The sequence below is a fragment of the Nycticebus coucang genome, chromosome 12 (genome assembly GCF_027406575.1).
Source record: "Nycticebus coucang isolate mNycCou1 chromosome 12, mNycCou1.pri, whole genome shotgun sequence".
In the NCBI taxonomy this organism is placed as follows: domain Eukaryota; kingdom Metazoa; phylum Chordata; class Mammalia; order Primates; family Lorisidae; genus Nycticebus; species Nycticebus coucang.
In genome coordinates this window covers 8,875,797-8,903,634 of record NC_069791.1, presented here as the reverse complement: position 1 = coordinate 8,903,634, position 27,838 = coordinate 8,875,797, and the positions used below count along the sequence as shown (strand labels likewise).

At 44.9% G+C, this 27,838-nt stretch overlaps 1 protein-coding gene across 1 annotated transcript in view; it reads right to left on the bottom strand.

Annotated features, from left to right (window-relative positions):
- NEMP1 (nuclear envelope integral membrane protein 1) overlaps positions 1-19,165 on the bottom strand; it is a 29,709-nt gene extending 10,544 nt beyond the window's left edge. The window contains exons 1-4 of the mRNA XM_053554559.1: positions 18,999-19,165; positions 6,063-6,187; positions 3,864-4,083; positions 2,486-2,558 (exon numbers count right to left, since the gene is read on the bottom strand). Coding sequence (XP_053410534.1) covers positions 2,486-2,558; positions 3,864-4,083; positions 6,063-6,187; positions 18,999-19,125 — 545 coding nt within the window. The 5' untranslated portion in view covers positions 19,126-19,165. The remainder of the gene's footprint in view (positions 1-2,485; positions 2,559-3,863; positions 4,084-6,062; positions 6,188-18,998) is intronic.
- Between the last annotated feature and the right edge of the window lie 8,673 nt (positions 19,166-27,838).

Below are 27,838 nucleotides of genomic sequence, written 5' to 3'. Positions count from 1 at the left end.
TCTTAAGAGCCCCAGGATTTGCAGAATAGTAAATGAGCATTGGCTTCAATTTAGTCATTAACTGCTTTAGCCTCTAAAGAGAGCCTGTACTTTGGAGTTTTAAAGCCATGCCGTGACTTATCTCTAGCTGTGAAAGTCCTAAATGCCATTTTCTTCCAATAAAAGGCTGTTTCATCGACATTGAAAATCTGTTGTTTAGCCACTTTCATATAAAGATCCTTTAGATCTTGTGCATAACTAGCAGCAGTTTCTCTGTTGGTGCTTGCTGCTTCACCTTGCACTTGTATGTTATAGGCATGGATTCTTTCCTTAAATCTCATGAAGCAACCTCTGCTAGATTTCAACTTTTCTTCAGCAGCTTGCTCACCTCTCTCAGCCTTTACTATTTGTGTGTTCACTGGAGTAGCACTTTTACTTTCCTTTAAGAACTTTGACTTTGCGTTCACAACTTGGCTAACTATTTGGTGGAAGAGGCCTGGCTTTTGGCCTATCCCAGTTTTCAACATGCCTTCCGCACTATGCTTAATCATTAAAGTGAGCAATGTATGACTCTCCTCCCTCCCGTACTTGAACACTTACGAGGCCACCACAGGGTTATTAATTAGCCTAATTTCAATATTATTGTGTCTTAGGGAATACAGAGGCCTGATGAAAGGGAGAGAAATAGCGGAATGGCCAGTTCATGGAGCTGTCAGAACACACATGTCATTTATCAATTAAGTTTGTTGTCTCATGAGGGCACATGGCACCCCTCCAAAATTACAATACTAGCATCAAAGATCACTGATCACAGATTTCCAAAATAGATATAATCATATGAAAAGTTTGAAATATTGCAAGAATTACCAAAACATGACACAGAAATACAAAATGAGCACATGCTACTGGAAAAATCGTGCCAACAAACTTGCTTGACACAGGGTTACTACAAATCTTCAATTTGTAAAAAGTGCAGTATTTGTGAAGTACAATAAAGTGAAGTACAACAAAAGGTCTGCTTGTATTTGCCCAAAACTTGAGTCAGAGAACGTAGAGACTGAGAACTTGATGCTATATAGTTACTGCCAGATTATAAGACCAGTGTCAATGAGGTCCCCTCAAATATATCATTATGATAAACCTCTGTATGAGCGGGTGGCACCTGTGGCTCAGTGGGCAGCATGCTGGCCCCATATACTGAGGGTGGCAGATTCGAAACTGGCCCCGGCCAAACTGCAACCAAAAAATAGCCGGGCGTTGTGGCGGGCGCCTGTAGTTCCAGCTGCTCTGGAGGCTGAGGCAGGAGAATCACCTGAGCCCAGGAGCTGGAGGTTGCTGTGTGCCGTGTGACGCCACGGCACTCTACCCGAGGGCGGTAAAGTGAAACTGACCCTACAAAAAAAAACAAACCAACCTCCATATGAGTTCCCACTCCAACCCATAAACTCTCCCTGAGGAACTGCACGCACAGCTCCTCTGGGGAGAAGGAAAAAGCAATACTGCCTAAGCAGAGCCTGGAATTTAGAAGTGACCTGATTACCTAGAAGAAAAAGCCAGTCCTTAATGGGGCCTAGCCCAGAGAGCGCCTACTCCTATTCCAGGTCTTTCTACAAGTTATTCTTTCTCTGTTTCTCACAGCATCTCCATAATAAGGAAAAACTTTCACCAACCCCAGTCCAGCCCAACTTCAAACTCCAATTATTCATTTTTCATTCATTACTGCACACTTTTTTTACTTATGTACAAACTTAATGTTAATTCTACCCTCACTCAATGCCTGTTTAGTTATCCATGTGTCTCCTTTATATTATACATGTCAGTCTCACCTAGCTCAGCAAGTAGGCTCCTAAACGAAGGATATGAATACATAGTTGACATTTCTGTTAACACTAAATAGGATGAAACTCCTCAACACACAGCCCTATAAAAATGAGAGCTAAACATACTACTTTTAACAGTAGAAAGGGTGGTGATGTTCAACTTCATAGTTAATGCCTATCAAACTACTGATGGACCAAACCTAATGGAGGAATTTCTTTTTTTTTTTTTTTGTAGAGACAGAGTCTCACTTTATGGCCCTCGGTAGAGTGCCGTGGCCTCACACGGCTCACAGCAACCTCCAACTCCTGGGCTTAAGCGATTCTCTTGCCGCAGCCTCCCGAGTAGCTGGGACTACAGGCGCCCGCCACAACGCCCGGCTATTTTTTGGTTGCAGTTTGGCTGGGGCCGGGTTTGAACCTGTCACCCTCGGTATATGGGGCTGGCACCCTACCGAGTGAGCCACAGGCGCCGCCCGGAGGAATTTCATTATTACCAATATTATTGAAATAAGAAAAAAGCAAAAAATCATAATATGTATTAAAGTATTTTTTTAAATATCCAAACAGGCAATGGTCAAGACATAAAGGTCCCAGAAAAGGGAATGGCAGTACTTCTAGCTTTCGTGATAGAAGTCAAGCACAGTGGGCGTGAGCCTTGTCATTCTGCACATAGCCTTGGAACCTACCTGCTCAGCAAATCTCCACAAAAAAACAGTGTAAGTCCAAGGAGAAAAATAAAGAAGAGTTTGGGGTCAAATCCTGAAATAAATAAAGATTTTTGCTTAACAAGGGAAGAAAACGGTTTAAGATGTTACAGAATACAAGGCAATGTTGTCATTACTGGTCAGCTACAATAAAATAAATGAAACAGCCCACCTAGACAGCGCCGTAAACTCTATACAAAGCTTCCAGGGTACAGATAGGTCTCTGTCTAATCTGAACTTTCCAGAAGGCCCTATTTTCATTTTGGCCACCTATGCTAAGACTAAAAGGAGCCAACCTCCACCTTGAACAGAACTGGGCACAGCGCTGCCAGCACTTCATGCAGCTGCCCACAAGGGGTCTCTACCACTCTGGCTTTCAAGCCCTAACTCACTCACAATCACAGAAGTCAGCAGATTTTTGCCTAGGATTTTGGGTCAGGGCCTTGTGTTCGTTAACGGGTTGCTTTTCTTGTCCAACAATACCACCTACTTTCCTTCACTACACAGCACTATGCTGGAAAAGCCCACACAAACACATCCCACCCAGGCCTAGGGAGCCCAAGCAGAGGCCCCTCAGTGGCATGCCAGATACTCCCATAGCGTTCATATTCATGAGCTCTAAGTCCAGGAGAGGCCCACAAACAGAACAGGTGCAGGAGGGATCAGAAAATATATAAGGAACATCAAGAAACAGGTCAGTCTTACACCACCAAACAACTGTGGAACCCCAGGACAATTGGAAGAGCCTAAGCTATTCAGCAGCAAAACCTAAAAACATTTCTACAACTCACAACACCCCAGGACCCTGGGTAGCAACCAAGTCAGAGTATTTCAGCAGGATCCACCTCCTCTGAAACTTTCTCACATACCTTCAGAGAAAGGAAAACTTCTCCTAGTTCCATTGAATGAGACTTAAACTACAATGGTCTTAATCTTTAATTAAGTTCCACAAATATTCTTTTTACTTGTCAAGCATTAATATTTGATTTCATGCCTTCAAATGTAGACCCTACACATTGGGACAGCTACCTTTCTCTAGAAGTGTCCAGAAAGCAGAAAACACAATCTAAGAATGCTTGGTCAGGGCCATTAGCAATACAATGTGTTAGGAATACGAGACTTCATAGTTTGAAGTAAAGAGGTACTCTGAATTTTCTCAGATGAAATCTCAATTTCAAGCCTAAGAAGTCTCATGTGGGGTAGTTTCCATGCAATGTGTGACGTAGCAGTGCACACAAGGTTATGATCAGAACCCAAATGGAACTGTCTTGGGCTGACTTCTCTGTCTCACTAATTACACCCTCCAAAATCAGTCCCTCCTCACTATAGAATCCATCAGAAAAACAGAGATGAGACTTACTCCGGATCACAATGACACTGTACTTGGTGTCTGTCTCTATAATCTCAACTTTGAGGCAGGTTTTTGTGCTGTATAGACCCACGTTAATATAGGTGTCATTCAATTTCTCTTTTAAAAAGGAGGAAAAAATGTTCCAGATACTAAACTGCTCTAGCTCCTTCAGTTTATCCTCATTCTCCACGTGGGTCACTCGAACCAATCTGGAACTATTTACCCGGATCTGTAACACAAGAAAATCAGGATGAGAAAGAAGAAAATAAGAACTTAAATATTTCACAAATACATTTTTTTAAAAAACCCTTAGCATAAACAGCTAATTCAGTAATGGTGCCAGTTTTCCATAAGGCTTATCAGAAATACAGACATGCAACAGCTAAAACATAATTGGGCAAATAACACTGCACGTGGTTTAGAGACAGCTGTAAGGAATCTTCTTTTTAACATGATCTGAGTCTACTATTAGGTCAGAACGTAGGAGGAAAAAAGACTTCCAAGCTGAGTTATCAATACAGCTATTTATGAGAGCTTATACAAAAGCAAGAGTCTCTAGAACATTAAGAAAATTGCTAGGCACAAACAGCCCCAGAAAACTGAAAATGTTTCCCATAATGACAGGCTAAGACATTCAACCCATTGTCACAAGTCACTGATTATGAGTAAATGTTGGTAAAATGTGCCCCAGATGGAGTATGATTTTTCTATTTTTCTATCAGATGATAAAAAAAGAAAATTAAAAAAAAACAAAACACCATCACAATCCCACCCTTATGTTTCTGGTGTGAACAACAAATGTCCTTATCAGTGACTATGCTTATAGCAGCAGCAACATTTCCAAAAAGATGCATTTTGTTCAGTCACTCTGATAGCCATTCTTATTTGCCAGGTGACTTAACAGTGTTATGAAAAAATGAGATCAAAGACACTGTATCAAGGAGAAATGTCAGCTGGGGTTGGGGGGTATGAAACATCCCGTGAAGAATCAAAATAGAATAAGAACAGCAAGGCAAAAAGAGTTTACATCCTGACAGGCACACACGTTTCCAGCCCAAAGAAGGCATAGGCCTTAAAAAGATGTGTGTGTACATGTGCGTGTTGGAAAAGGAAGGATGGGAAGAGAAGGAAGCATTCTTTTTTTTTTTGTAGAGACAGAGCCTCACTATACCGCCCTCGGGTAGAGTGCCGTGGCGTCATACGGTTCACAGCAACCTCTAACTCTTGGGCTTACGCGATTCTCTTGCCTCAGCCTCCCGAGCAGCTGGGACTACAGGCGCCCGCCACAACGCCCGGCTATTTTTCTGTTGCAGTTTGGCCGGGGCTGGGTTTGAACCCGCCACCCTCGGCATATGGGGCCGGCGCCCTACTCACTGCGCCACAGGCGCGGCCCAGAAGGAAGCATTCTTTGGGAAAAGGAGGAAGGAACTTTACCTGAGGGTCAGAGTACTGTAAGCTACTCAAGGGAGTAGAGAGAAAGAAACACAAAGAGGCAAAAATGCTTACTGATGAAAATGTAATTCAAGATAATCTTTTTTTTTGTTTGTTTTTTTGAGACAGTCTCACTTTGTCGCCCTTGGTAGAGTGTTGTGGCATCATAGCTCATTACAACTTCAAACAATCCTCTTGCCTCGGTTTTACATTTTTTTTAGTAAAGATGGGGTCGCACTCTTGCTCAGGCTGGTTTTGAACTTGTGAGCTCAGGCAAGTGAGCTTCGGCCTCCCAGATTGCTAGGATTAGTCATGAGCCACCACGTCTGGCCGATTCAGGATAATTGTACCCCGAAACGACTGTTAACAATACCTTTTTTGTTTTAGAGACAGAGTCTCTCTCTGTTTCCCAGTCTACAGTGTTATGCTGTCAGCCTAGCTCACAGCAACCTCAAACTCCTAGGGTTAGGTGATCCTCCTGCCTCAGCCTGCCAAATAGCTAGGATTACAGACAGCCACCACAACACCTGGCTAATTTTTCTATTTTTACTAGAGACAAGGTCTCACTCTTGCTGACCTTGGTTTTGAACTCCTCAGCTCAGCTGATCCACCAGCCTGAGCCTCCTGGAGTGCTAGGATGACAGGCGTAAGCCCAGCCTCTTAACAATACTTTTAAAATAAATTTTTTGTGTGAAAGGGGAAAAGGTACCAAAATATTCACTAATCACAGACAGACAGTCACAGGAGGTGTACCTGCCAGAGCCACCAAGTTGTTACCTGTATCCGTGTCCACACATCATGCCATTTGGGGATAAGCACATTTGTGTAACAGAACTGTCGGCTGGTATTCATGGAATAAATCTGGGATTCCTGAAGCACGGCCACATTTACATCAATTCCAGCTTTAAAAAAAGAAAGGAAAGAAGAATGAAGCATAACAGCAAAACGGGTAATAACTCTAACTCATTTTATGAAAGGAATTAAACTGATCACTTTCTTAAATTTGGGTTTAAAATGTCAACTGGACAGACAAACAAGAAAAATACTGAGATGAGGGAAGAAATGAGGCAGTCTTACTTCTGTCAAATTTAATTATTTAAATATTACATGTAATCAGTCCCTCAGAATAAGTAATAATAAAAGCTACTATTAAGTGTTTATTAAGACAGTACTCAGATGCTGTTTCATTAACCCAACACTACGACGGAAGCACTTGCATAACCTCTGTTTTACAAATGAGAAGCTAGTATTATGAACATTAAGTAATATGCCCCAAATCATACAGCCAGTAAATAGGCTGAGATTCACACCCAGGTCTGACTATGGTCTTAACCAGTAGTTATCTTGCCTCACTTATAAAGGAGTAGTTAAAGTAAGCTAAAGTACCCCATCTGTTCATTTTCTCCATCCCTTTCCTCACTAGGATGGACAGAATTGGCGATAGACTATCTTTTCTATATAGTACGTTGGGAGGATACTGAAAGATCACAAAGATGCTTTCTTCCAGCAGTCTTGTTTGAGGTTTTTTGTTTTGTTTTGTTTTTTGAGACAGTCTCAAGCTACTGCCCTACGTAGAGTACTGTGACATCATAGCTCACAGCAACCTCAAACTCTTGGGCTTAAGCAATTCTCTTGCCTCAGCCTCTCAAGTAGCTGGGACTACAGGCACTACCCGGCTATTTTTTGGTTGTAGTTGTCACTGTTCTTTGGCAGGCTCAGGCTGGATTTGAACCTGCCAGGTCTGGTGTATGTGGCTGGTGCCCTAGCCACTGAGCTATAGGCGCCAAGCCTCTTGTTTGAGTTTTAAGAGCAGCCAATGATTTTATCAGTCCTTGATTTACCCCAACAGGTTCTCCCCTTAGTTTCTCAACTAATTGAATGTTTAAAGGTAACCACTCTCCTATACCTTCCCATCCAAGTCTGCCCAAGCTACCTTCTTTAAACATTTAAATAACTTTTTCCTTGAGCTTTATTGTAAAGGGAAATAAAAATTTCAGGACCACTCTCCCACCCCCAACACATTCACACTCCTTAAGCAAAAGGTCGTTAGAGGCTGAGTCATCACACACTCATTGGATGCTTGGCCCCAGAGCTCATGTTGAAATCTGCTCCCCAGTGAAGGAGGTGGGGCCTGGTGGAAGGTGTCTGGGTCATGGGGGGAATCCCTCATGAATGACTTAGTGTCCCCGCCAAGTGATGAGTGAGTTCTCACTTTATTAGTTCACATGACAGCTGGTTGTTTAAAGGAGCCTGCCACCACCTCCTCCCTCTCTTGCTCCTGCTTTCAACATGCGACACACTTGCTACCCTTTACTTTTTTTTTGAGACAGAGTCTCAAGCTGTAGCCCTGGGTTGAGTGCTGTGGCGTCACAGCTCACAGCTACCTCAAAATCTTGGGCTTAAGCAATTCTCTTGCCTCAGCCTCCCAAGTAGCTGGGACTACAGGCGCCCACAACGTCTGGCTACTTTTTTGTTGCAGTTGTCATTGTTGTTTAGCAGGCCCAGGCTGGGTTCAAACCCGCCACCCTTGGTGTATGTGGCTGGCACTGTAACCACTGTGCTACGAGCGCCGAACCTACTCTTTGCCTTCTGGCAGGAGTGGAGGCTTCCTGAAGTTCTCACCAGAAGCAGAAGCTGGTGATGAGCTTCTTGTACACTCTGCAAAACTGTGAGCCAAATAATCTCTTTCCTTTATAAATTACCCAGCCTTGGGTATTTCCTTTATAGCAGCTTAAGAGGAACTAACAAAGTAACAAATAGTTGTCACTAATATTATGCATCAGCCAGATACCCAGGAAAAGTAAGCGGCCTCTGGCACCTCCAAGGACTGTCCCCTCACATCATTCACAAGGAAATTCTTTGCTGGGAATCCCATAAACAAGGACATGCAAATTGTAACCTTAGGTCAGCAGGCTAAGTCTAGCTCCTAACACTAAAATCTATTTAATTCCACCCTAATAATGTTGATTATAAGTTTATCTTCCCTTAGGCCGGGCAGGGTGGCTCATGCCTGTAATCCTAGCACTCTGGAAGGCCGAAGTGGGTGGATTGCCTGAGCTCAGGAGTTTGAGACCAGCCTGAGCAAGAGTGAGACCCCCCCTCTCTAAAATTAGCTGGGTGTTGTGGTGGGTGGCTGTAGTCTCAGCTACTTGGGAGGCTGAGGCAAGAGGATCACTTGAGCCTAGGGAGTTTGAGGTTGCTGTGATCTATGACACCACAGCACTCTACCAAGGACAACAAAGTGAGACTCTGTCTCAAAAAAAAAAAAAAAAAAAAAAGTTGGGCGGCGCCTGTGGCTCAGTCGGTAAGGTGCCGGCCCCATATACCGAGGGTGGCGGGTTCAAACCCGGCCCCGGCTGAACTGCAACCAAAAAATAGCCGGGCGTTGGTGGCGGGCGCCTGTAGTCCCAGGTGCTCGGGAGGCTGAGGCAGGAGAATCGCTTGGGCCCAGGAGCTGGAGGTTGCTGTGAGCTGTATGATGCCATGGCACTCTACTAAGGGCCATAAAGTGAAACTCTGTCTCTTAAAAAAAAAAAAAAAAATTTATCTTCCCAGGTGCAGAACAGAGACAAGATCAATTATCCTTCCACCTACCCAGGGACATCTACATAATTGATTCCTCCTTTACTCTCTTTTTCTCTCAAACATCACCTTATTACGTAAAATGTGTAAAATGTACATTTCCTGCGCACTGTTTAAAGTTTCATGAGAATGCAACCATTTGCCTCACTCCCCACCCTCTTCTTCCTTTTCCTGTTTGCACTGTCCTCTTAGATACTGAGATTCCAAATCCCTCTTCAGAGAAGAAGGTCACAGGTCACAGACGCTTCTGTGGTTCAAGCTTTTCCTTGTTGCATCCTCAGACTCTGGTTTAATAAACCTCCACTGATTAAGATCTTTGCCTCAGTCACTTATTTTGGGTTATCACTATATTGTGGTTTCCAACTCATCAAATGCTTCTCTGAGCAGAAATTTTTTTTTTTTTTTTTTGTAGAGACAGTCTCACTTTATGGCCCTCGGTAGAGTGCGGTGGCCTCACACAGCTCACAGCAACCTCCAACTCATGGGCTTAAGCGATTCTCTTGCCTCAGCCTCCCGAGCAGCTGGGACTACAGGCGCCTGCCACAACGCCCGGCTATTTTTTTTTGTTGCAGTTTGGCTGGGGCTGGGTTTGAACCCTCCGCCCTCGGCATATGGGGCCGGCACCCTACTCACTGAGCCACAGGTGCTGCCCCTCTGAGCAGAAATTTAGTTAAGACTTTGGTTCTTAGTATAAAAGTGAGTAGATTTAAATAAACTAAAAAGTAAAAAACTTAGGCCAAAACGTAGAAAGCCAAAATTACACACAATAAAAGTCACTGGTGCCTACCAATCCAAAATGGCTTTCTGGTGCACTAATAATAACTGTGAGGTTAAATTCAGTCCTAAACCTGGCTGGGCGGCAGCTCACAGGTAATCCCAACACTCTGGGAGGCCGAGACCTGCCTCTGTTTAAGACCAGCCTGAGCCAGTGTGACCTCTAAAAACAGCTGGGCCTTGTGGCAGCGCCTGTAGTCTCAGCTACTCCAGAGGCTGAGGCAAGAGAATCGCTTGAGCCCCAGAGCTGTGACATCACAGAACTCTACTGAGGGCGACAAAGTGAGACTCTGTCTCAAAGAATAAATAAAGTAAATAAGTAAATAAATAAATAAATTCAGTCCTAAACCTAAGTTGTAAGAGCAAAAACTATACAACTTGGATGAAAATACAGGCATAAATCTTCATTACCTTGCATTAAGCAATAGTTTCTTAATGACACTAAAGCATGAAGAAAAAAATAGGTAAACAGAAAAATTAAAAATATTGGGTGGCGCCTGTGGCTCAAGGAGTAGGGCGCCGGTCCCATATGCTGGAGCTGGCGGGTTCAAACCCAGCCCCGGCCAAAAACCACAAAAAAAAAAAACAAAAGTTAAAAATATTGTGCTTCAAAGGACACTATAAAGAAAGTGAAGAAGGGCGGCGTCTATAGCTCAGTTGGTAGGGCACTGGCCACATGTACCAGGGCTGATGGGTTCGAACCCAGCCCCAACCTGCTGAAAACAAAAAAATAGCCGGGCCTTATGGCAAACGCCTGTAGTTCCAGCTACTTGGGAAGCTGAGGCAAGAGAATCGCTTAAGCCCAAGAGTTTGAGGTTGCTGTGAGCTGTGACGCCATATCGCTCTACCAAGTGTGACAAAGTGAGACTCTTGTCTTAAAAAAAAAAATGGCTTGGGGCTTGTAGCTCAAGCGGCTAGGGCACCAGCCACATACACTGGAGCTGGCGGGTTCGAATCCAGCTGGAGCCTGCCAAACAACAATGACAACTACAACCAAAAACAGCCAGGTGTTGTGGTGGGTGCCTACAGTCTCAGCTACTTGGGAGACTGAGCAAGAGAATTGCTTAAGCCCAAGAGTTTGAGGTTGTTGTGAGCTGTGACGCCACTGAACTCTACTGAGTGTGACATAGTGAGACTCTGTCTCCAAAAAAAAGGTGAAGAAGGTTGAGCATGGTGGCTCATGCTTGTAATCAGAGCACTTTGGGAACCCAAGGCACTAGGATAGTTTTTGTGTTTTTTTTTTTTTAATCATAGCGGTGTACATTAATGCGATCATGGGCACCATACACTGGTTTTATAGACCGTTTGACACATTTTCATCACGCTGGTTAACATAGCCTTCCTCGCATTTTCTTAGTTATTGTGTTAAGACATTTACATTCTACATTTACTAAGTTTCACATATACCCTTGTAAGATGCACTGCAGGTGTAATCCCACCAATCACCCTCCCCCCCCTTCCCCCTATTCTTGGGGTATAACTGGGTTATAGCTTTCATGTGAAAGCCATAAATTAGTTTCATAGTAGGGCTGAGTACATTGGATAATTTTTCTTCCATTCTTGAGATACTTTACTAAGAAGAATATGTTTACGTGGATGGAGCTGGCACTAGGATAGTTTAAGGCCAGCATTCAAGGCCAGCCAGAACACACAGCAAAACCTTGTCTCTACAAAAATAGAAAAATTAGCCAAGGCATGGTGGCTCACACTTATAGTCCCAGCTACGTGGGACGCTGAGGCAGGAGGATTGCCTGAGTCCAGGATTTTGAGGGTACAGCAAGCTATAATGATGCTGCTGTACTCCCTCGGTATCAAAGAAAAAAGAAAGAAAGTATAGATACCCCATAAAATGAGATAAAATCTTTTCAAATCATACATCTGATAATGGTCTAGTATCTAGGATACGTAAAGAACTAACTCAAAAATAAAATGGTAAACAACCAATTTTTTAAATGGGCAAAGAATTTGAATAGACATTTCTCCAAAGATACACAAATGGCCTAAAAGCACAGGAAAAGAGGCTCAATATCATGTCATTAGGAAACCATAAAACAAAATACACAGTGAAATATGTAGCAACACATCACACCCACTAGGGTGGCTATAATCAAAAAGAGGACAATGGGCTGTGCAGGGTAGTTAATGTCTGTAATCCCAGCACTCTGGAGGCTGTGGAGGGATCACTTGAGCTCAGGAGTTCCATACTAGCCCAAGAAAGAGTGAGACCCATCTCTGGGAAGCCAAGATGGGTGGATTGGCTGAGCTTAGGAGCTCAAGACCAGCTTCAGCAAGAGTGAGACCCTGTCTCTTAAAAAAAAAATAGCTGGGGTGTTGTGGCTGGCACCTATAGTCCCAGCTACCAGGAGGGCTGAGGCAAGAGAATCTCTTGAGCCCAAGAGTTTAAGGTTATTGTGAGCTATGATGCTATGGCACTCTACCAAAGGCAACAAAGTGAGAATCTGTCTCAAAAAATAAATAGATAGAGAGATAAAATAAAAATTTTACTGAGGTTGTTGTGAGCTGTCCCAGCTACTTGGGAGGCTGAGACAAGAGAATCTCTTAAGCCCAAGAGTTTGAGGTTGCTGTGAGCTATGACAACCACAGTACTCTACCAAGGGCGACATAGTGAGACTCTGTCTCAAAAATAAAAACAGAAAACCCTATGACTTCCTTAAAACAATACCCACATAAAAATATACACCTATATAAAATAAATAAAAGACTCATTTATTAATCCCTTCTCTTTCTCCATACCAAATAATGTAACCTTTGAAGTCCATTATTATTTTCAAGAAGGTAGCAAGATACAAATAATGTGTTAACAGCACAGGCCATTTTAAAAACTTTATGCCAAGGGGCGGCTCCTATGGCTCAGTGAGTAGGGTGCCAGCTCCATATACCAAGGGTGGCAGGTTCAAACCCGGCCCTGGCCAAACTGCAACAGCAACGACAACAAAAAACTTTATGCCAAGAAAAACCATGATTGTTTTTAAACTAAGTTTAAATTTTTTAAATGCCAAATACATAAAGAAATAAAATTGTTTTAAAAGAAGAAATGAGCCAGTGTAGTGGCATGTGCCTGTAATCCCAGCTACTCGGGAGGCTGAGGCAGGAAGGAGGATCTCTTGAGCCCAAGAGTTTGAGGCTGCAGTGAGGTATGATCACGCCATAGCGTTCCACTCCAGCCTGGACAAAAGAGCAAGACTCTGTTTCAAGAAAAGAAAAAATATAATTAACATATCCAGTTCTTTCTTTTCTTTTTTATAAATTTTTCATTACACTAAGTGTTTTCATTTCATTTTTTCTTTTTAGTGGTTTTTGAGACAAGAGCCTCTCTGTTACTGTGGTATCATCATAGTTCACAGCAACCTCAAACTCCTGGGCTCAAGAGATCCTCTTGCCTCATCCTCCCCAGCAACTGAAACTACAACTGCCTACCACAACACCCAGCTAATTTTTCTATTTTTTCTTTTTTAGTAAAGACAAGGTCTCACTCCTGCTGAGGCTGGTCTCGAACTCCTAAGCTCAAGCAACCCACCCACCTTGGCTTCCTTGAGTGCTAGGATATCATGAGCCACAGCACCTGGCCTTTTTTTGTTTTTGTTTTTTTTTGAGATAGAGTCTGACTCTGTCCTGGATACAGTGCTGTGGCATAGCTCACAGAAACCTCAAATTCTTGGGCTCAAGCCATCCTCTTGCCTCAGCCTCCTGAGTGGCTGGGACTATAGGTGCCCACCATAACCTCCGGCTAGTTTTTCTATCTTTTTTAGTAGACATATGGTCTTGCTCTTGGCTCTGCTAGTCTCGAAATTCTGAGCTCACCTGCCTCAGCCTCTCAGAAGGCTAGAATAACAGGTGTGAGCCACCACACCTTGCCTGGTTCATTCTTGAGTTCCACAACATTAAAGGAAAAGCATTTTAAGTAAATAAATCTCTTTATCGGTAACCATCTACTGAAATCAGCACCTTGGCCAGCCACATCTTTGGCAATGCATTGAGGGTAAAGCATTGAGGCAGAAAACACACCAATCCAGGTAAGGAGAATAATCTGTGGAAACCATTCAGCTGCAGCTTAAATTTTTAAAAACACAGAACTATGACCTTAAGGTCATGTTAGTACCTTGTGCTTTCTGTAACAAAATGACATGTATCACCTTGTCCCTGCCCAAAAGGAGTTAGCCATCATGGTAAAAAGCACAATAAATTAAATATTCAGAGAAATGCTTTCTGAACTTCTTGGAATTTACTGAAGCACAACTTGCTTATTGTACTTACCTATACAGCAGCTATGCAAAGATTAATGACTGTATATTTATTTGTAATCATTATTAACTTAATTTTCACTTACTTTTCAATTAATAATACTCATCATTTAACATCTACAGTTAGAAGAAAAGAAAATGATTCCCAGTATGTGAGGATGGAAGGGACCTTGAAAAGTTATGAAAAAACAAGGCAGGCACAGTGGCTCACACCTGTAATCCTAGCACTTTGAGAGGCCAACGTGGTAGGATCCGCTGAGCCCAAGAATTCAGACTAGCTTGGGAAACATGCCAAGACACCTAGTTATAGAAATAGAATAAAATTAGCTGAGCCCAGTGCTGCCCACCTCTAGACCCAGCTACTAGCTTGAACCCACGATTTCGAGGTTACAATGAGCTATAAACACATCACTTCACTCCAACCTGGGCAACAGAGCCAGACCTTGTCTCATTAAAAATAAAAATAAAAAACAACCTCTTCTAATTCTCAAATAGCATCTATTTATTTCTGTCAAAAGCTAATCCAGGTCATACTTAAGAGCCTCCTTAAAAACTACCATTTTAGGGCAGTGCCTGTGGCTCAGTGAGCAGGGCGCCGGCTCCATATACCGAGGGTGGTGGGTTCAAACCCAGCCCCGGCCAAACTGCAACAAAAAAATAGCCGGGCGTTGAGGCGGGCGCCTGTAGTCCCAGCTGCTCGGGAGGCTGAGGCAGGAGAATCGCGTAAGCCCAGGAGTTGGAGGTTGCTGTGAGCTGTGTGATGCCACGGCACTCTACCGAGGGCAATAAAGTGAAACTCTGTCTCTACAAAAAAAAAAAAAAAAAAAAAAAACAAACTACCATTTTAAATTAGTGAGATTAACAAAGAATTATTCAATGGAGATTGTGGGGCAACTGGTGAGGTATTAGTAAAATGAAATGTATCCAGATTTCCAGATATCCAAATGTATCCTTACCCCACACCAAATGCCAACATGATTACAAATTAAAAAGTTAAAAAAGGCTCAGCACCTATGGCTCAAGAGGCTAGAGTGCCTGGCCTCAGCCTAGCTCACAGCAACCTCAAACTTCTGGGCTCATGCAATCCTCCTGCCTCAGCCTTCTCAGTAGCAGGAACAAGAATACACCACCACATCCAGCTAATTTTTCTATTTTCAGTAGAGACAAGGTCTTCCTCTTGCTCAAGCTGGTCTCAAACAGGAGCTCAAGGGATCCTCCTGCCTCAGCCTCCCAGAGTGCTACAATTACAGATGTGATCTAAAAAGTAAAATTAGGGCGGCGCCTGTGGCTCAGTCGGTAAGGCGCCGGCCCCATATACCGAGGGTGGTGGGTTCAAACCCAGCCCCGGCCGAACTGCAACCAAAAAAACAGCCGGGCGTTGTCGCGGGCGCCTGTAGTCCCAGCTACTCGGGAGGCTGAGGCAAGAGAATCGCTTAAGCCCAGGAGTTGGAGGTTGCTGTGAGCTGTGTGAGGCCACGGCACTCTACCGAGGGCCATAAAGTGAGACTCTGTCTCTACAAAAAAAATAAATAAATAAATAAATAAAAAGTAAAATTAAAAAAAATTAAATTTTAGGCTCAGCACTTGTGGCTCAAGCGGCTAAGGCGCCAGCCACATACACCTGAACTGGGGGGTTGGAATACAGCCCAAGTCCACCAATCAACAATGAGGCTGCAACCAAAAAATAGCCGGGCGTTGTGGCGGTCGCCTGTAGTCCCAGCTACTTCGGAGGCAGAGGCAGGAGAATCGCTTGAGCCTAGGAGTTGGAGGTTGCTATGAGCTATGATGCCATAGCACTCTAAACGGTGACAGCTTGAGGCTCTGTCTCAAAAAAAAAAAAATTAAATTTTACCATGAAAAACAAAATAGCAATTCAATTTTGGACAACTATTTAAATGTAAAAACAATGGAAATAAATCTAAAGAATGAAAATGAATGGCTCAGCACCTGTAGCTTAAGCGGCTAAGGCGCCAGCCACAAACACCTGAGCTGGAAGGTTCAAATCCAGCCCAGGCCTGCCAAGCAACAATGACGGCTGCAACCAAAAATAGCCGGACATTGTGGCAGGTGCCTGTAGTCCCAGCTACTTGGGAGGCAGAGGCAGGAGAATCACTTGAGCCCAGGAGTTGGAGGTTGCTGTGAGCTGTAATGCTAAGGCACTCTACCCAGGGCCACAGCTTGAGGCTCTGTCTCCAAAAAAAAAAAAAAAAGAATGAAAATGAAGTGCTCACAAAAATAACATACAAATCTATTTAAAAAGATAAAAAAGGACAAACAAGGAAAACTTCTGCAATAAATACAGACTATTAAAAATGTATGTCCTTAATATATTAAAGAACTCATAAATTTGATTATGAAAGTATAGAAAATTCCTAATAAATAATCACAAGCCAAGGACAAAGGGCACACACACTCCCCAAAATTTAAGACTATACAGAAAATTAAAATGGCTAAGAACTAGTTGGAAAATGCTCACTCTAATAATGCAAGATATACAAAGTAAAACAAGATACCATGTTCAATCTTTCAAACTAACACAAACATTAAAGTCTAGAGTACCCAATATTGGCAAGGGATAGGCTGCAAGCAAACACCTCTGATAGTGGTGAAAACTGGCATGCTTTTTCAAGAAAGCAAGATGTTTTCAGGATCATGAAGATATTTTAGTTTTCAACATAAACGTACGTCTAAGAATTTACCCTTAAAAAATAATCCAAAATGCAAGAAAAAAATCTATGCACGAAGATTTCACAAATTTACAATGAAAAACTAGAAAAACCACAAATATTCACCCAATAGTAGACATATCACAAATTTCCAATCAAATGTTTAATTCAGAAAAATCAAAGTCTGTCCACACATAGAAAGTAATAGAGGAAAAATAACACCTATAAAGATTTTTAAATAATTAAGGAAATTATACTACAAAATCAAATGAGAAAATTGTCTCTGGTTACAACTGGCAACCTCCAGGAAAGAGAACCAGACTGTTGACTGGACATGAATGTATTATCAAATCAAAAAAGTTTTTAATTAAAGACATGTAGAAAAAAAAAAAACAGAAGAAAGTGTGCTAAAATACACTGTCTCAGAATGGAAATGAGATTTCTGTCTACTTCTTTATACTTAATATGTGTTTTTTTTTCTTTTTTTGAGACAGTCTCACTTTATCGTCCTGGGTAGAGTGCCGTAGCATCACAGCTCACAGCAACCTCAAACTCTTGGGCTCAAGTGATCCCCTTACCTCAGCCTCCCGAGTAGCTAGGACTACAGACACCCGCCACTCCAGCTATTCTTAGAGACAAGGTCTGTCTCTGTCTCTGTCTCTCTCTAGCTCAGGCTGTTCTCAAACTCGTGAGCTCCAGCAATCCACCTGCCTCGGCCTCCCAGAATGCTAGGATTACAAGTGTGAGCCACTTTGCCCAACCAATTTGTGCTATTTTTATAATAAAAGTTTTCAGAACACTTCCAGTGAGAAGGAACTCTACTTTTTCTACCTTTGGGTACTTCTGACTTTTAGACAGTTCTTCTCTATCACAATTATTCTTTGTAGCCGCCACCCACATAATCAGGCTATACCAGGCTATACCAGCCACATACCCCGGAGCTGCCAAACAATGACAACTACAACCAAAAAATAGCTGGGCGTTGTGGCGGGCGCCTGTTGTGCCAGCTATTTGGGAGGCTGAGGCAAGAGAATCGCTTAAGCCCAAGAGTTTGAAGTTGCTGTGAGTTGATGACGGCACGGCACTCTACCCAGGGCGACATGGTAATCAGCCCAAGAAGTCCCTGTTCCTCTCATTAAAAAAACTGAAAAGATTTTGACAATAGCCGAGCATTGGGGCAGGCCGCCTATAGTCCCAGCTACTCCGGAGGCTGAGGCAATTGAATCGTCTAAGCCCAAGAGATGGAGGTTGCTGTGAGCTGTGACACCACAGCACTCTGCCGAGGGTGACAAAGTGAGACTGTCTCTAAAAAAAAAAAAAAAAAAAGATTTTGAGACTTCTGATTGCTTACTAAGAGCATTTTTGCATAATTTCCTTGTTTTATCTCCACAATCCAATACCTCATTTTTTAGTTCATTACAGTAATAGTCATTATAATGTTATTCTACGCCCTGTGAAAAAAAGTATCTTCCAGAATACCTACTCTTTTCTTCCTTAAGAAAAAAAAAAAACCCGTTTTCAGAACGACGCTGTGCTTTGGAACTAGACCTATGGATGCTGAAGCCACCTTAAAGCTGCAGGTAAGGATAATCAAGTGACAAGGCGAGATAGGCAGGAACCAAAGGGAGAGACAAGAAAGCATGAAGTGTGTTTACAAGATATGATTATCTTTATTCTCTAGAGTTTCAACTCCCTCCAGTGGAAGCTTGCAAACCTCACTTATTTTTCTGTTGGAATTTTACAAGGGGATAGACGGAGAGAAAAGTCTCCTTTCCAGTCCAAAGCTGCTTATCCAACAGCAGGTATTAAGTTTACTAAAAAGAATGAATGAACTTCAAAAAAAACCTATTCAATACTAAATGGCACTCGTGTCATTTTTGGAAATTGGGATTTAACTACTCCCCGTCCGTTGTATGGGGCTGTTAGAAGCCAAGGTCTCCCAAGAGAAGACATTAGAGATCACTGCTACCCTGCTAACAGAGCACACGCTCAGGTGTTGCTAAGTCGCAACAGTGAACAGTGAACCGATGGGACGCTCCCTTTCCCATGGCAGCTCCGCCTGCCCGGAATGGTCCTGCAGTCTCCTCCCTTTTAACCCAGAAACTCGAAGTCTCCGCAGCGCGACGCAGCCCCCGGGATCGCTTCTTGCTCGGTCTAGGCCTCCCTTCCTGTCTCAGCCTAAAGTCTCTAGGCTCCTCCTCCCCACTCGGCGGAGCGCCCCCAGCGCACCCCAGGGCCTGCACCCCTCAGTCCCAAAGCCCACCCAATCAACCAAGCTTCCTCCTCTGGACCATGCCCGCGTCCGCGCCCATCTGCACAGCGACCACACCGCGGCAGAGTTAACAGCCCGCGCCCTCCGGAACATCCCTACTTTTCCAAAAATAACCGCCTCGGCACCCGCCCCCTTGGCAGCTGCTGCCGGGCGGTACCTGAGCAGCAGACCAAGCTGCCGGAGAGGACCAACAGCAGCCGTACTGCCCCACAGCCCCCGGATCCCCAACCCCAAGACCCGGGACCAACTGCCAGCCAGACCGCCACTTTCATTCCTCCCGCCATAGTTGCCTCACGCCGCCGCCTCCTCACGTGCCTCCTCCCAGCACCTAACCCCCAACCGGCAGCGCCAGTAGCCTATCTGGTACGAGACCCGCCCCCTAGCAACCCTTTGACTGGCGAACCTTGGAGCGCCCCCTCTTCCACGGACCCAGGAGTCCCGCCCCTTAGCAACTGACGAGAGAGGGCGGGAGAAGCAGTTTTCAACCTATTAGAAACCGGGTTATCACCCTGCAACGGCTACAGGAAGGTCCCACCCCTTAACAACATGCTTCCGTCTCCAGCTTATTTACAACTCGTACGATTGATGTTAAGCCTAACCAATAGAAAATTGGAGTGGGCGAGGCCTCCTGGACCAAACTTGGAATTTCCATCTGTCTCAAGCTCCTTTGGTTTTCCTTCCTTTTTACCATGATCTTTCTGTTATGTGAACAGAAATTGAGATATATTTGTGAATAGGTCATGTCGAGGCAGTTTTTTAGTATAAGATGATCGACAAAGTGGTGGTCCTCCAAAGTCCTAAAGGATTTAAAACAGAAGTCAAAAAAAAAATTGTCTTAGGGTCATAAACATTAACGTTTAAAAATGTCATAGGAATTTTTATTTAGGGCCCTGATTTCTTCCTCATATTTTTTGTGAGACAAATATAATTCTCTCCAGTTCAGAAGCCAAGACAGGCTGGGTGCAGTAGCTCATGCCTGTAATCCTAGCACTTTGGGATGCCAAGGTAGGATTCCTTGAAAACAGGAGTCCCGACTGAGTAACACAGTTAAGATCTCGTCTCTACAGAAAATACAAGTCAGCCCAGGTTGGCGCCTGTGGCTCGGTGAGTAGGGCGCCGGCCCCATATACCGAGGGTGCAGGGTTCAAACCCCGCCCAGGACAAATTGCAACAACAAAAAAATAGCCGGACGTTGTGGCGGGCGCTTGTAGTCCCAGCTACTCTGGAGGCTGAGGCAAGAGAATCGCCTAAGCCCAGGAGTTGGAGGCTGCTGTGAGCTATGTGACGCCACGGCACTCTACCAAGGGCAATAAAGTGAGACTCTGTATCTACAGAAAAAAAAAAAAAAAAAAAGTCAGCCCGACACAGTGGCTCACACCTATAATCCTAGCATTCTGGGAGGCTGAGGCAAGAGGATTACTTGAGCTCAGGAGTTTAAGACCAACTTAAGCAACAGTGAGACCGTCTCTACTAAATACAGAAAAATTAGCCAGGCATTTTGACTGGCACCTGTAGACCTAGCTCCTGGAGAGGATGAGGCGGGAGCATTGCTTAAACCCAGGAGTTTGAGGTTACTGAGAGCTAGGCTGACAGTAACCTGGGGAACAGAGTTAAGACTCTCTCAATAAAATAAAATAAAATTAGTCAAGAGTGGTGATGCATGTATGTAGTCTCAGCTACTGGGGAGGATGAGACAGGAAGATGGATTGAGCCCAGGAGTTTGAGGTTACAGTGAACTAGGTTGACTCCACTGAACTCTAGCCTCGGCAACACAGTGAGACTTTGTCTCAAAAAAACAAAGAAAAAGCAGCAGCCAAGGTGAACACAGAGGAAGGATCCTGCCAAAGATTTCATAGTTTGTTTGTGTCTTACTGACCCCCAGATGTTTACCATTGAATGATTTAACGGTGAGGTCCTACCAGAGTACCTGACCCACAGGAAATGTTCAAAAACTGTTAGTAGAAATCAGTTGATTATTTTATTTTTTTTGAGACAGAGCCTCAAGCTGTCGCCCTGCGTAGAGTGTCGTAGCATCACAGCTCACAGCAACCTCCAACTCCTGGGCTTAAGCAATTCTCCTGCCTCTGCCTCCCAAGTAGCTGGGACTACAGGCGCTGCCCAAACACCCAGCTATTTTTTTTGCTTGCAGCCCTCATTGTTGTTTGGCAGGCCGGAGCTGGATTCAAACCTGCCAGCTCAGGTGTATGTGGCTGGCAACTTAGCCGCTTGAGCCACAGGCGCCGAGCCAGAAATTGGTTGATTTTTGTTTTTGTTTTTTGAGACCGAGTCTCAAGCTGTCACTCTAGATAGAGGCTCTGGTATCATAGCTCACGGCAACCTCCAACTCTTGATCTCAAGTGATCCTCTTGCCTCAGTTTTTCTGTTTTTAGTAGAGACGGGGGAGGGGGGGTGTCCTCCATTTTTGCTCAGGCTAGTCTCGAACTCGGATCACAAGCAATCCACCTATGTAGGCCTCCCAGAGTGCTAGGATTACAGGCATGAACCACCTCACCTGGCCTATCAGTAGAAATTGAAGCATCTTTTTGTGAAGGGAATCCGATGGTGAGGGTAAGAAGACTAGAAATAATGGAGCCAAGGGAGTTGGGAAATTCAAGGAAATAGCTAACTTTTAGGGAAAGTTCAAGTTTTCAAAACAAAAACCTTTTTTAAAAGTCAGAATAGGCTCCTCACCTGAAGCTCAGCTGCTAGGGCACCAAGCTACATACACCAGGGCTGGCAGGTTCGAACCTGGCCAGGGCCTGCCAAACGATGACAATTGTAAGAACAACAACAAAAAAATAGCAGGGCATTATGGCAGGCGTCTGTAGTCTCAGCTACTTGGGAGGTTGAGGCAACAGAATCCCTTAAGCCCAAGAGTTAGAGATTGCTGTGAGCTATGATGCCGCAGTACTCTACTAAGGGCGACATACTGAAATTCTGTCTCAGTAAAATAAAATAAAAATAATAAAAAGTCAAAATAAGGCTGAACTGCAGGCATGAGAAAAAAACTCATCAGAAAGAAAAGACCTGACCAACTGTGCTGTACTGGTCATCCTATGTCTCATACACACTCCCTTAGTCAACCCAGAGACGTCAGTATCAACAGTAATAAATCAGGGTGGCACCTGTGGCTCAAAGGGGTAGGGCGCTGGCCCCATATGCCAGAGGTGGCGGGTTCAAACCCAGCCCCGGCCAAAAACTACAAAAAAAAAAAAAAAAAAAAACAGTAATAAATCACATTTATACCAGGTAGCTCCAAAATCACATGATAAAAATGGTAATTTTACCTCTGTGGTTTTTCCTTCCCCAAACTCATAACACCAGTGTAATCATGAGGGGAGGGAAACATTACACAAATTCCAATAGAGTCCTATTACACTCAGGAATTAAAACAAAAAAATTTCAGTACAGAGGCATCCTGCAAAATATCTGAAGTACTCATCCGAATTGTCAAGGTCATCAAAAACAAGGAAGTCTGTCACAGCCAAGAGAAGCCTAAGGAGACGTGAGAACTAAATGTAATGTGGTATTGTGGGTGGGATCCTGGAACAGAAAAAACAGTAGGTTTAAAAAAACTATGGAGCACTCTGTGAGGCCGAGGCAGGTGGATTGCTTTAGCTCACAGGTTTTACGCCAGCCTGAGCCAAAGCAAGACCCCGCCTCTAAAAATACCCAGGTATTGTGGCAGGCGCCTGTAGTCCCAGCTACTTGGGGAAACTGAGGCAAGAAATCACTTGAGCCCAAGAATTTGAGGTTGCTGTGAGCTGTGATGCCACACCACTCTACCCAGGGCAACAAAGTCTCAAAAAAAAATAAACTAAGGAAATCTGAATAAAGATTTAATTTGGATTAAATATTTATTTAATTAATACTAATATATCAATACTGATTCATTAATGGTGGTAAATACACTATATTACTGTAATTTTAGGGGAAATTGGATGTGCAACATATAGTAACTCTTTGTAATATTTCAATTTTTCTGTAAATCTAAAAGTTTTTTTTTTTTTTTTTTTTGTAGAGACAGAGTCTCACTTTATGGCCCTCTGTAGAGTGCCATAGCCTCACACAGCTCACAGCAACCTCCAATTCCTGGGCTTAAGCGATTCTCTTGCCTCAGCCTCCCGAGTAGCTGGGACTACAGGCGCCCGCCACAATGCCCGGCTATTTTTTAGTTGCAATTTGGCCGGGGCCAGGTTTGAACCCACCACCCTTGGTATATGGGGCCGGCGCCTTACCGACTGAGCCACAGGAGCTGCCCTCTAAAAGTGTTTTAAAAAATTGGCCAGGCTGGCTGGGCGTGCTGGTTCACGCCCATGATCCTAGCACTCTGGGAGGCCAAGGTGAGTGGATCACTTCAGCTCCTAAGTTCCAGACCAGCCTGAGCCAGAGTGAGACCCTGTCTCTACTAAAAATGTAAATCTGAGGCAAGAGGACCACTTGAGCCCAAGAGTTTGAGGTTGCTGTGAGCTATGACGCCATGCACTCTACTGAGGGTGACAAGTGAGATTCTGTCTCAAAAAAATAAATGAATAAAATGTGAAATTGAGATATACTGTAATGAGACTGGCTGTCCATAAGCACATCAGAATTTACCATCCAAATGAGTGTTGTCACTTCAAGATTGTTGTTAGCCTTGTTTTGACAATGAGAATCTCCGTCAGCGTCTATAGCACGCAATGCAATGAATATTCATTATCTGCAGGTGGAGCTGGTTTATGCAAATAGCCATAAGAACTCAGGCCAAGACTGATGAGTAAATGGGGCGGGAAATCTGGATGGTAAATGTGTTTCCAAATTTTTTTGGATTTTCAAAAGTTAGTATGATGCATATACAAAATAGAAGGCAACAATGCCAATAGAATCTGGAGAACACTTAGTAATCAAACAATATTTCTGCAATGTCTTACATGAATATTTATACTGTGCTAAATTTTTTTTTTTTTTTGAGACAGAGCCTCAAGCTATCGCCCTGGGTAGACTACGTGCCATGGCATCACAGCTCACAGCAACCCCCAACTCCTGGGCTTAAGCATTTGATTCTCTTGCCTCAGCCTCCCAAGTAGCTGGGGCTACAGGCGCCTGCCACAATGCCTGGCTACTTTTGTTGTTGTTGTTGTAGTTGTCGTTAACAGGCTTCGGCCTGGTTCAAACCTGCCAGCCCTCCTGTATGTGGCTGGAACTCTAGCAGCCAAACCAACATGGCTATTTTTAGAGGCAGGATCTTGCTCTTGCTCAGGCTGGTCTCGAACCCACGAGCTTAGGCAATCCACCAGCCTCGGCCTCCCAGAGTGCTGGGATCACAGGTGTGAGCCATAGCGTCCAGCCAAATCCATTTTTTTTTTTTTGAGACAGAGTCCCACTCTGTCACATTGGGTAGAGTGCTGTGGGGTCACAGCTTACAGTAGCCTAAAACTCTTGGGTTAAGCGATTCTCTTGCATCAGCCTCACAAGTGGCTGGGACTACTGGTGCCCACCACAATGCCCAGCTGTTTTTGTTGTTTGTTTTAGAGAGGGTGTTTCGCTCTTGCTCAGGCTGGTCTTGAACTCGTGAGAGCTCAAGCAATCCACCTGCCTCAGACTCCCAAGTGCTAGTGTTACAGGCATGAGACACTGCGCCTGGCCTTATGCTCATTTCTAACCACCTCTACCTGCTACTCAGCAGTAGTATTTTTTGCTTTATCAGGCCTAGGTGAATTTGAACTTGCCACCCTGGTGTGCGGGACTGGTCTGCTGTTCCTTACAGCAGTAATGCAATTTTTAGTTTCTCATATACACTGTTTCATATCACCATGCAGGTGTACGTTCTGATTTCTTACTTCTCTTCCTCCTGGAAATCTATCCATAACTCAAAATCCTGGACTGCATCATCACTTCCCTTTGGACATCTGTCTAAACTAACTCCTCACACCCCCAGGAAGAGAAGACCACTTGCCTTCTTATACTTCCCTCACCGTCTGTACCCCTATTATTGCACTATGCTATAATTGTTTATATGCCCATCTCCCCTATTAGTTGGGGTTCCTTTCAGGCAGTGGTTAGGGTTATTTGTCTTTAAAGGATGAAACATTTCTTGTAAAATAACTACCTTGAAGGACAATACTCCTTATATGATAAATTCTGACTTGATACTGAAAGAGGAAAAAAAGAAGGAAAATCATTTCTTTCTTTTTGTGTATTTCTGTTACTGCATCGATTTCAGCCTTACATCTTTAGTGCCTGGGTGCAAATTAATTTACCAGAATAGTGGACATATTAGAAGGCCAAGTAGCCAGACTGTGGGACTCACTGGAAATGTTAAAAGGGAACAGGATTGCAGCAGGTTGGGAGGTCAAGGAAGAAGGATCACTTGAGCCCAGGAGTTTGAGACCTGCCTGGGCAATACAGCAAGATCCTGTTTCTATAAAAAAAAAAAAAAAAGAAAGAAAGAAAAATTAAAAATTAGCCAGGTGTGCTGGCGTGTGACTATAGGCCCAGCTACTTGGAAGAATGAGGTAGAAGGATCACTTCAGCCCAGGAATTTCAGCGAGATCCTGCCTGGACAACACAAGGAGAATCTGTCTGTTAAAAAAAAAAAAAGTCTATACTTACACAGTTTTGCTCAGGCTCAGCCCCTTTTACAGTAAAATCTGTCAACTACCCTTTTCAAAATTGCTCAGGCCTGTAAATAGTATCATCAATTCATTCATTTCAGAGGTTCTACCAGATACCAGGACTATCCTGGAGAGGTCCTGGGCTGAGAGTGAAGCAAGCAACTGTAACTAAAATGTGTACAGAGAGCCATGAGGCCACTGAGGGGTGGGAGGAATTAATTGTGCCTGGAGGAGTGGACGGGGTCCAGGAAGCTTTGAGCCAAATCTTGCTGAGTTGGATTTGGCCTGGTGAAAACACGGGAGGGAGGAGGGCTGAGCAGAGCAATCTGCTAGATGAAAATCTACACGTGCCTAGAACAGTCTCTTCACTCCTCTTCCACCCACTTTTCCCCCTTTCTTCGCAATCTTTTCCTCTTTTCTTGGAAAACTAGGACTAAGGGTACTGTTTCCCTTCTTTGAAGAGGTCAAGAGTAGGTGATAACGAGATTATTAGTCCTTGGCTAAATGAGATCAATTGCTCTGCTGTGTCTTGGGGGGTGGGCAGGGGCAGAGAAGTGGTCCTGGGTGGAAAAAGGGACACAGAGAGTGGAGCACATGCAGAAAAGGAAACTAATATTCTTGTATATATTACCCCCTCCCCCAACACACACATACACATCTCTCATCTTTGTTTTTCTACAGTTTGCCGTGGTCTCAGTCTCTTTTTTGTCTTTCTCCCTTTGCTAAAGGCTGGAAATTCCTTGTTCTCAACGGAAGGGAGTAGGAGGGGACTTGGGGGTGGTAGGAGTGGGAGGGAAGAACAGACATCGCAGCAGCTCTGGCAGCGGGGGCGCTCTGGGCCTCCGGCGGGCCTGACAAGTCAATGATTTTTTTTAAATAGGGGCTCAGATACAAACCTAGAGAGACGGAGCCACAGAAATACAAGTGGATGTAAAGAAACATATAAATACATAATCGCAGGATACGGAGACACAAACTAGCAATAGCGTCTTAAATTTGGTTAGCGTTCTACAATTTAGAGAGTTTTCATATACATTCTCTCATATGAACCTCACCACAAGCTTCAGAAACAGGATACAAACGCTCGATCATTTCACTTTCAGGTTAGCACCAGGACCCCTTCTGACCCCCTAGCGGAGAGGGCAGCCTCCCTCCGCGGATGTTTTCTTCCCTCCTCCCCTCTCTGGCGGGGCACCAGCCCCAGGACCCGGGAGTGGAGGTCGCAAGGCGGGCACCTCCCTCGTCCTCTCCCGGACCGGTACCCGGGCTCTCCGCGCCCAGGACGGCGCCGCGCCCTTGCTTCTCGCCCCGCTCCGCCCGCCTCCGTGGGCGGGCGTTTCCCTCCGGATCCCAGGGCTCCGCGCCGCCCAAGGGGGCCCGGGTGGGTGGGAGGGAGGGGGGCGCCTAGAGCAGAGGCTGCGTGGGCGGAGGATGTGCGTCACGGGGAGCGTGGGCAGGGGGAGGGAGGGGGCACGTGGAAACCCGGGGCCAGCGGCTGGCAGCCCAGGATCCAAAATAACCGGGTGGGGGGGGTGAGTGGAGTGGGGGAGGGTGCCCACAGACTTCCAGGGGGTTGGGCAGTGCCCCCGCGGGACCCAGTCTAGTGGCGCCCTCCAGTTGCAAGACAGGGGATTGGAGAGGACTAGGCACGTTCCTACCACGCCTGCTCTTTGGCTGTTAATGGGATGAAGAAAATGTGAGTTCCCGAAAACCTCCCACCGATAACGCACTCCTCCCCTGCCCCCACCAGAGACGCAAAGGTCCCCTCGCCATGCCGGAATGTAGAACCAGCCCCGACCCACGCCACCCACGCCTTTGCTTGGTCGGGCCATTCAGAAGTGCGGAACGGCGGGGTGGCGCTAAGGTTTCGGACTAGGGGCAACCAAGCCTGTGGCCAGACCGCTAGTAGCCCGCTGGCCCCCCGCCCCCGCCCAATTTCCCCCGGGCCCAGAGCTGCAGGGCCCGGCCCTCGGAGTCCCCGCCCCCAGCCCTCCCAGCCGTGGGCGGGGGTGTAATGGGAACCAGATGGGGCTGGGAGGAACCGAGAGAGGAGGAGTGAGGGGGGAGGGATGGCGGGCTCCTCGAAGGCGCGCTTCCCTCCAGCTCCTCCGGAGGAAGCCACGTCGACTGCCTTCTGGTTACCTTCCACTGGACTTTCTCGGGCAATGAAAGGTCCCCTAATAGAAAGGATATCATCCTTATCTTTGCCACACAGAATCCCCAAGTAGGGCTCTCACCCTTGAAAGTACAAATAGAACAAGGGGGGGTATCCCCCCAGTCTCTTCCTGACCTACACACTGACAAAACCCTGACGCGTCTCATCTATACGAGCACCTAAGTGGTGGCTCCTAGCATAACCTGCCCATCTCCTGGTCCCCAAACTTCGGCAACCTTTCGAGGAAAG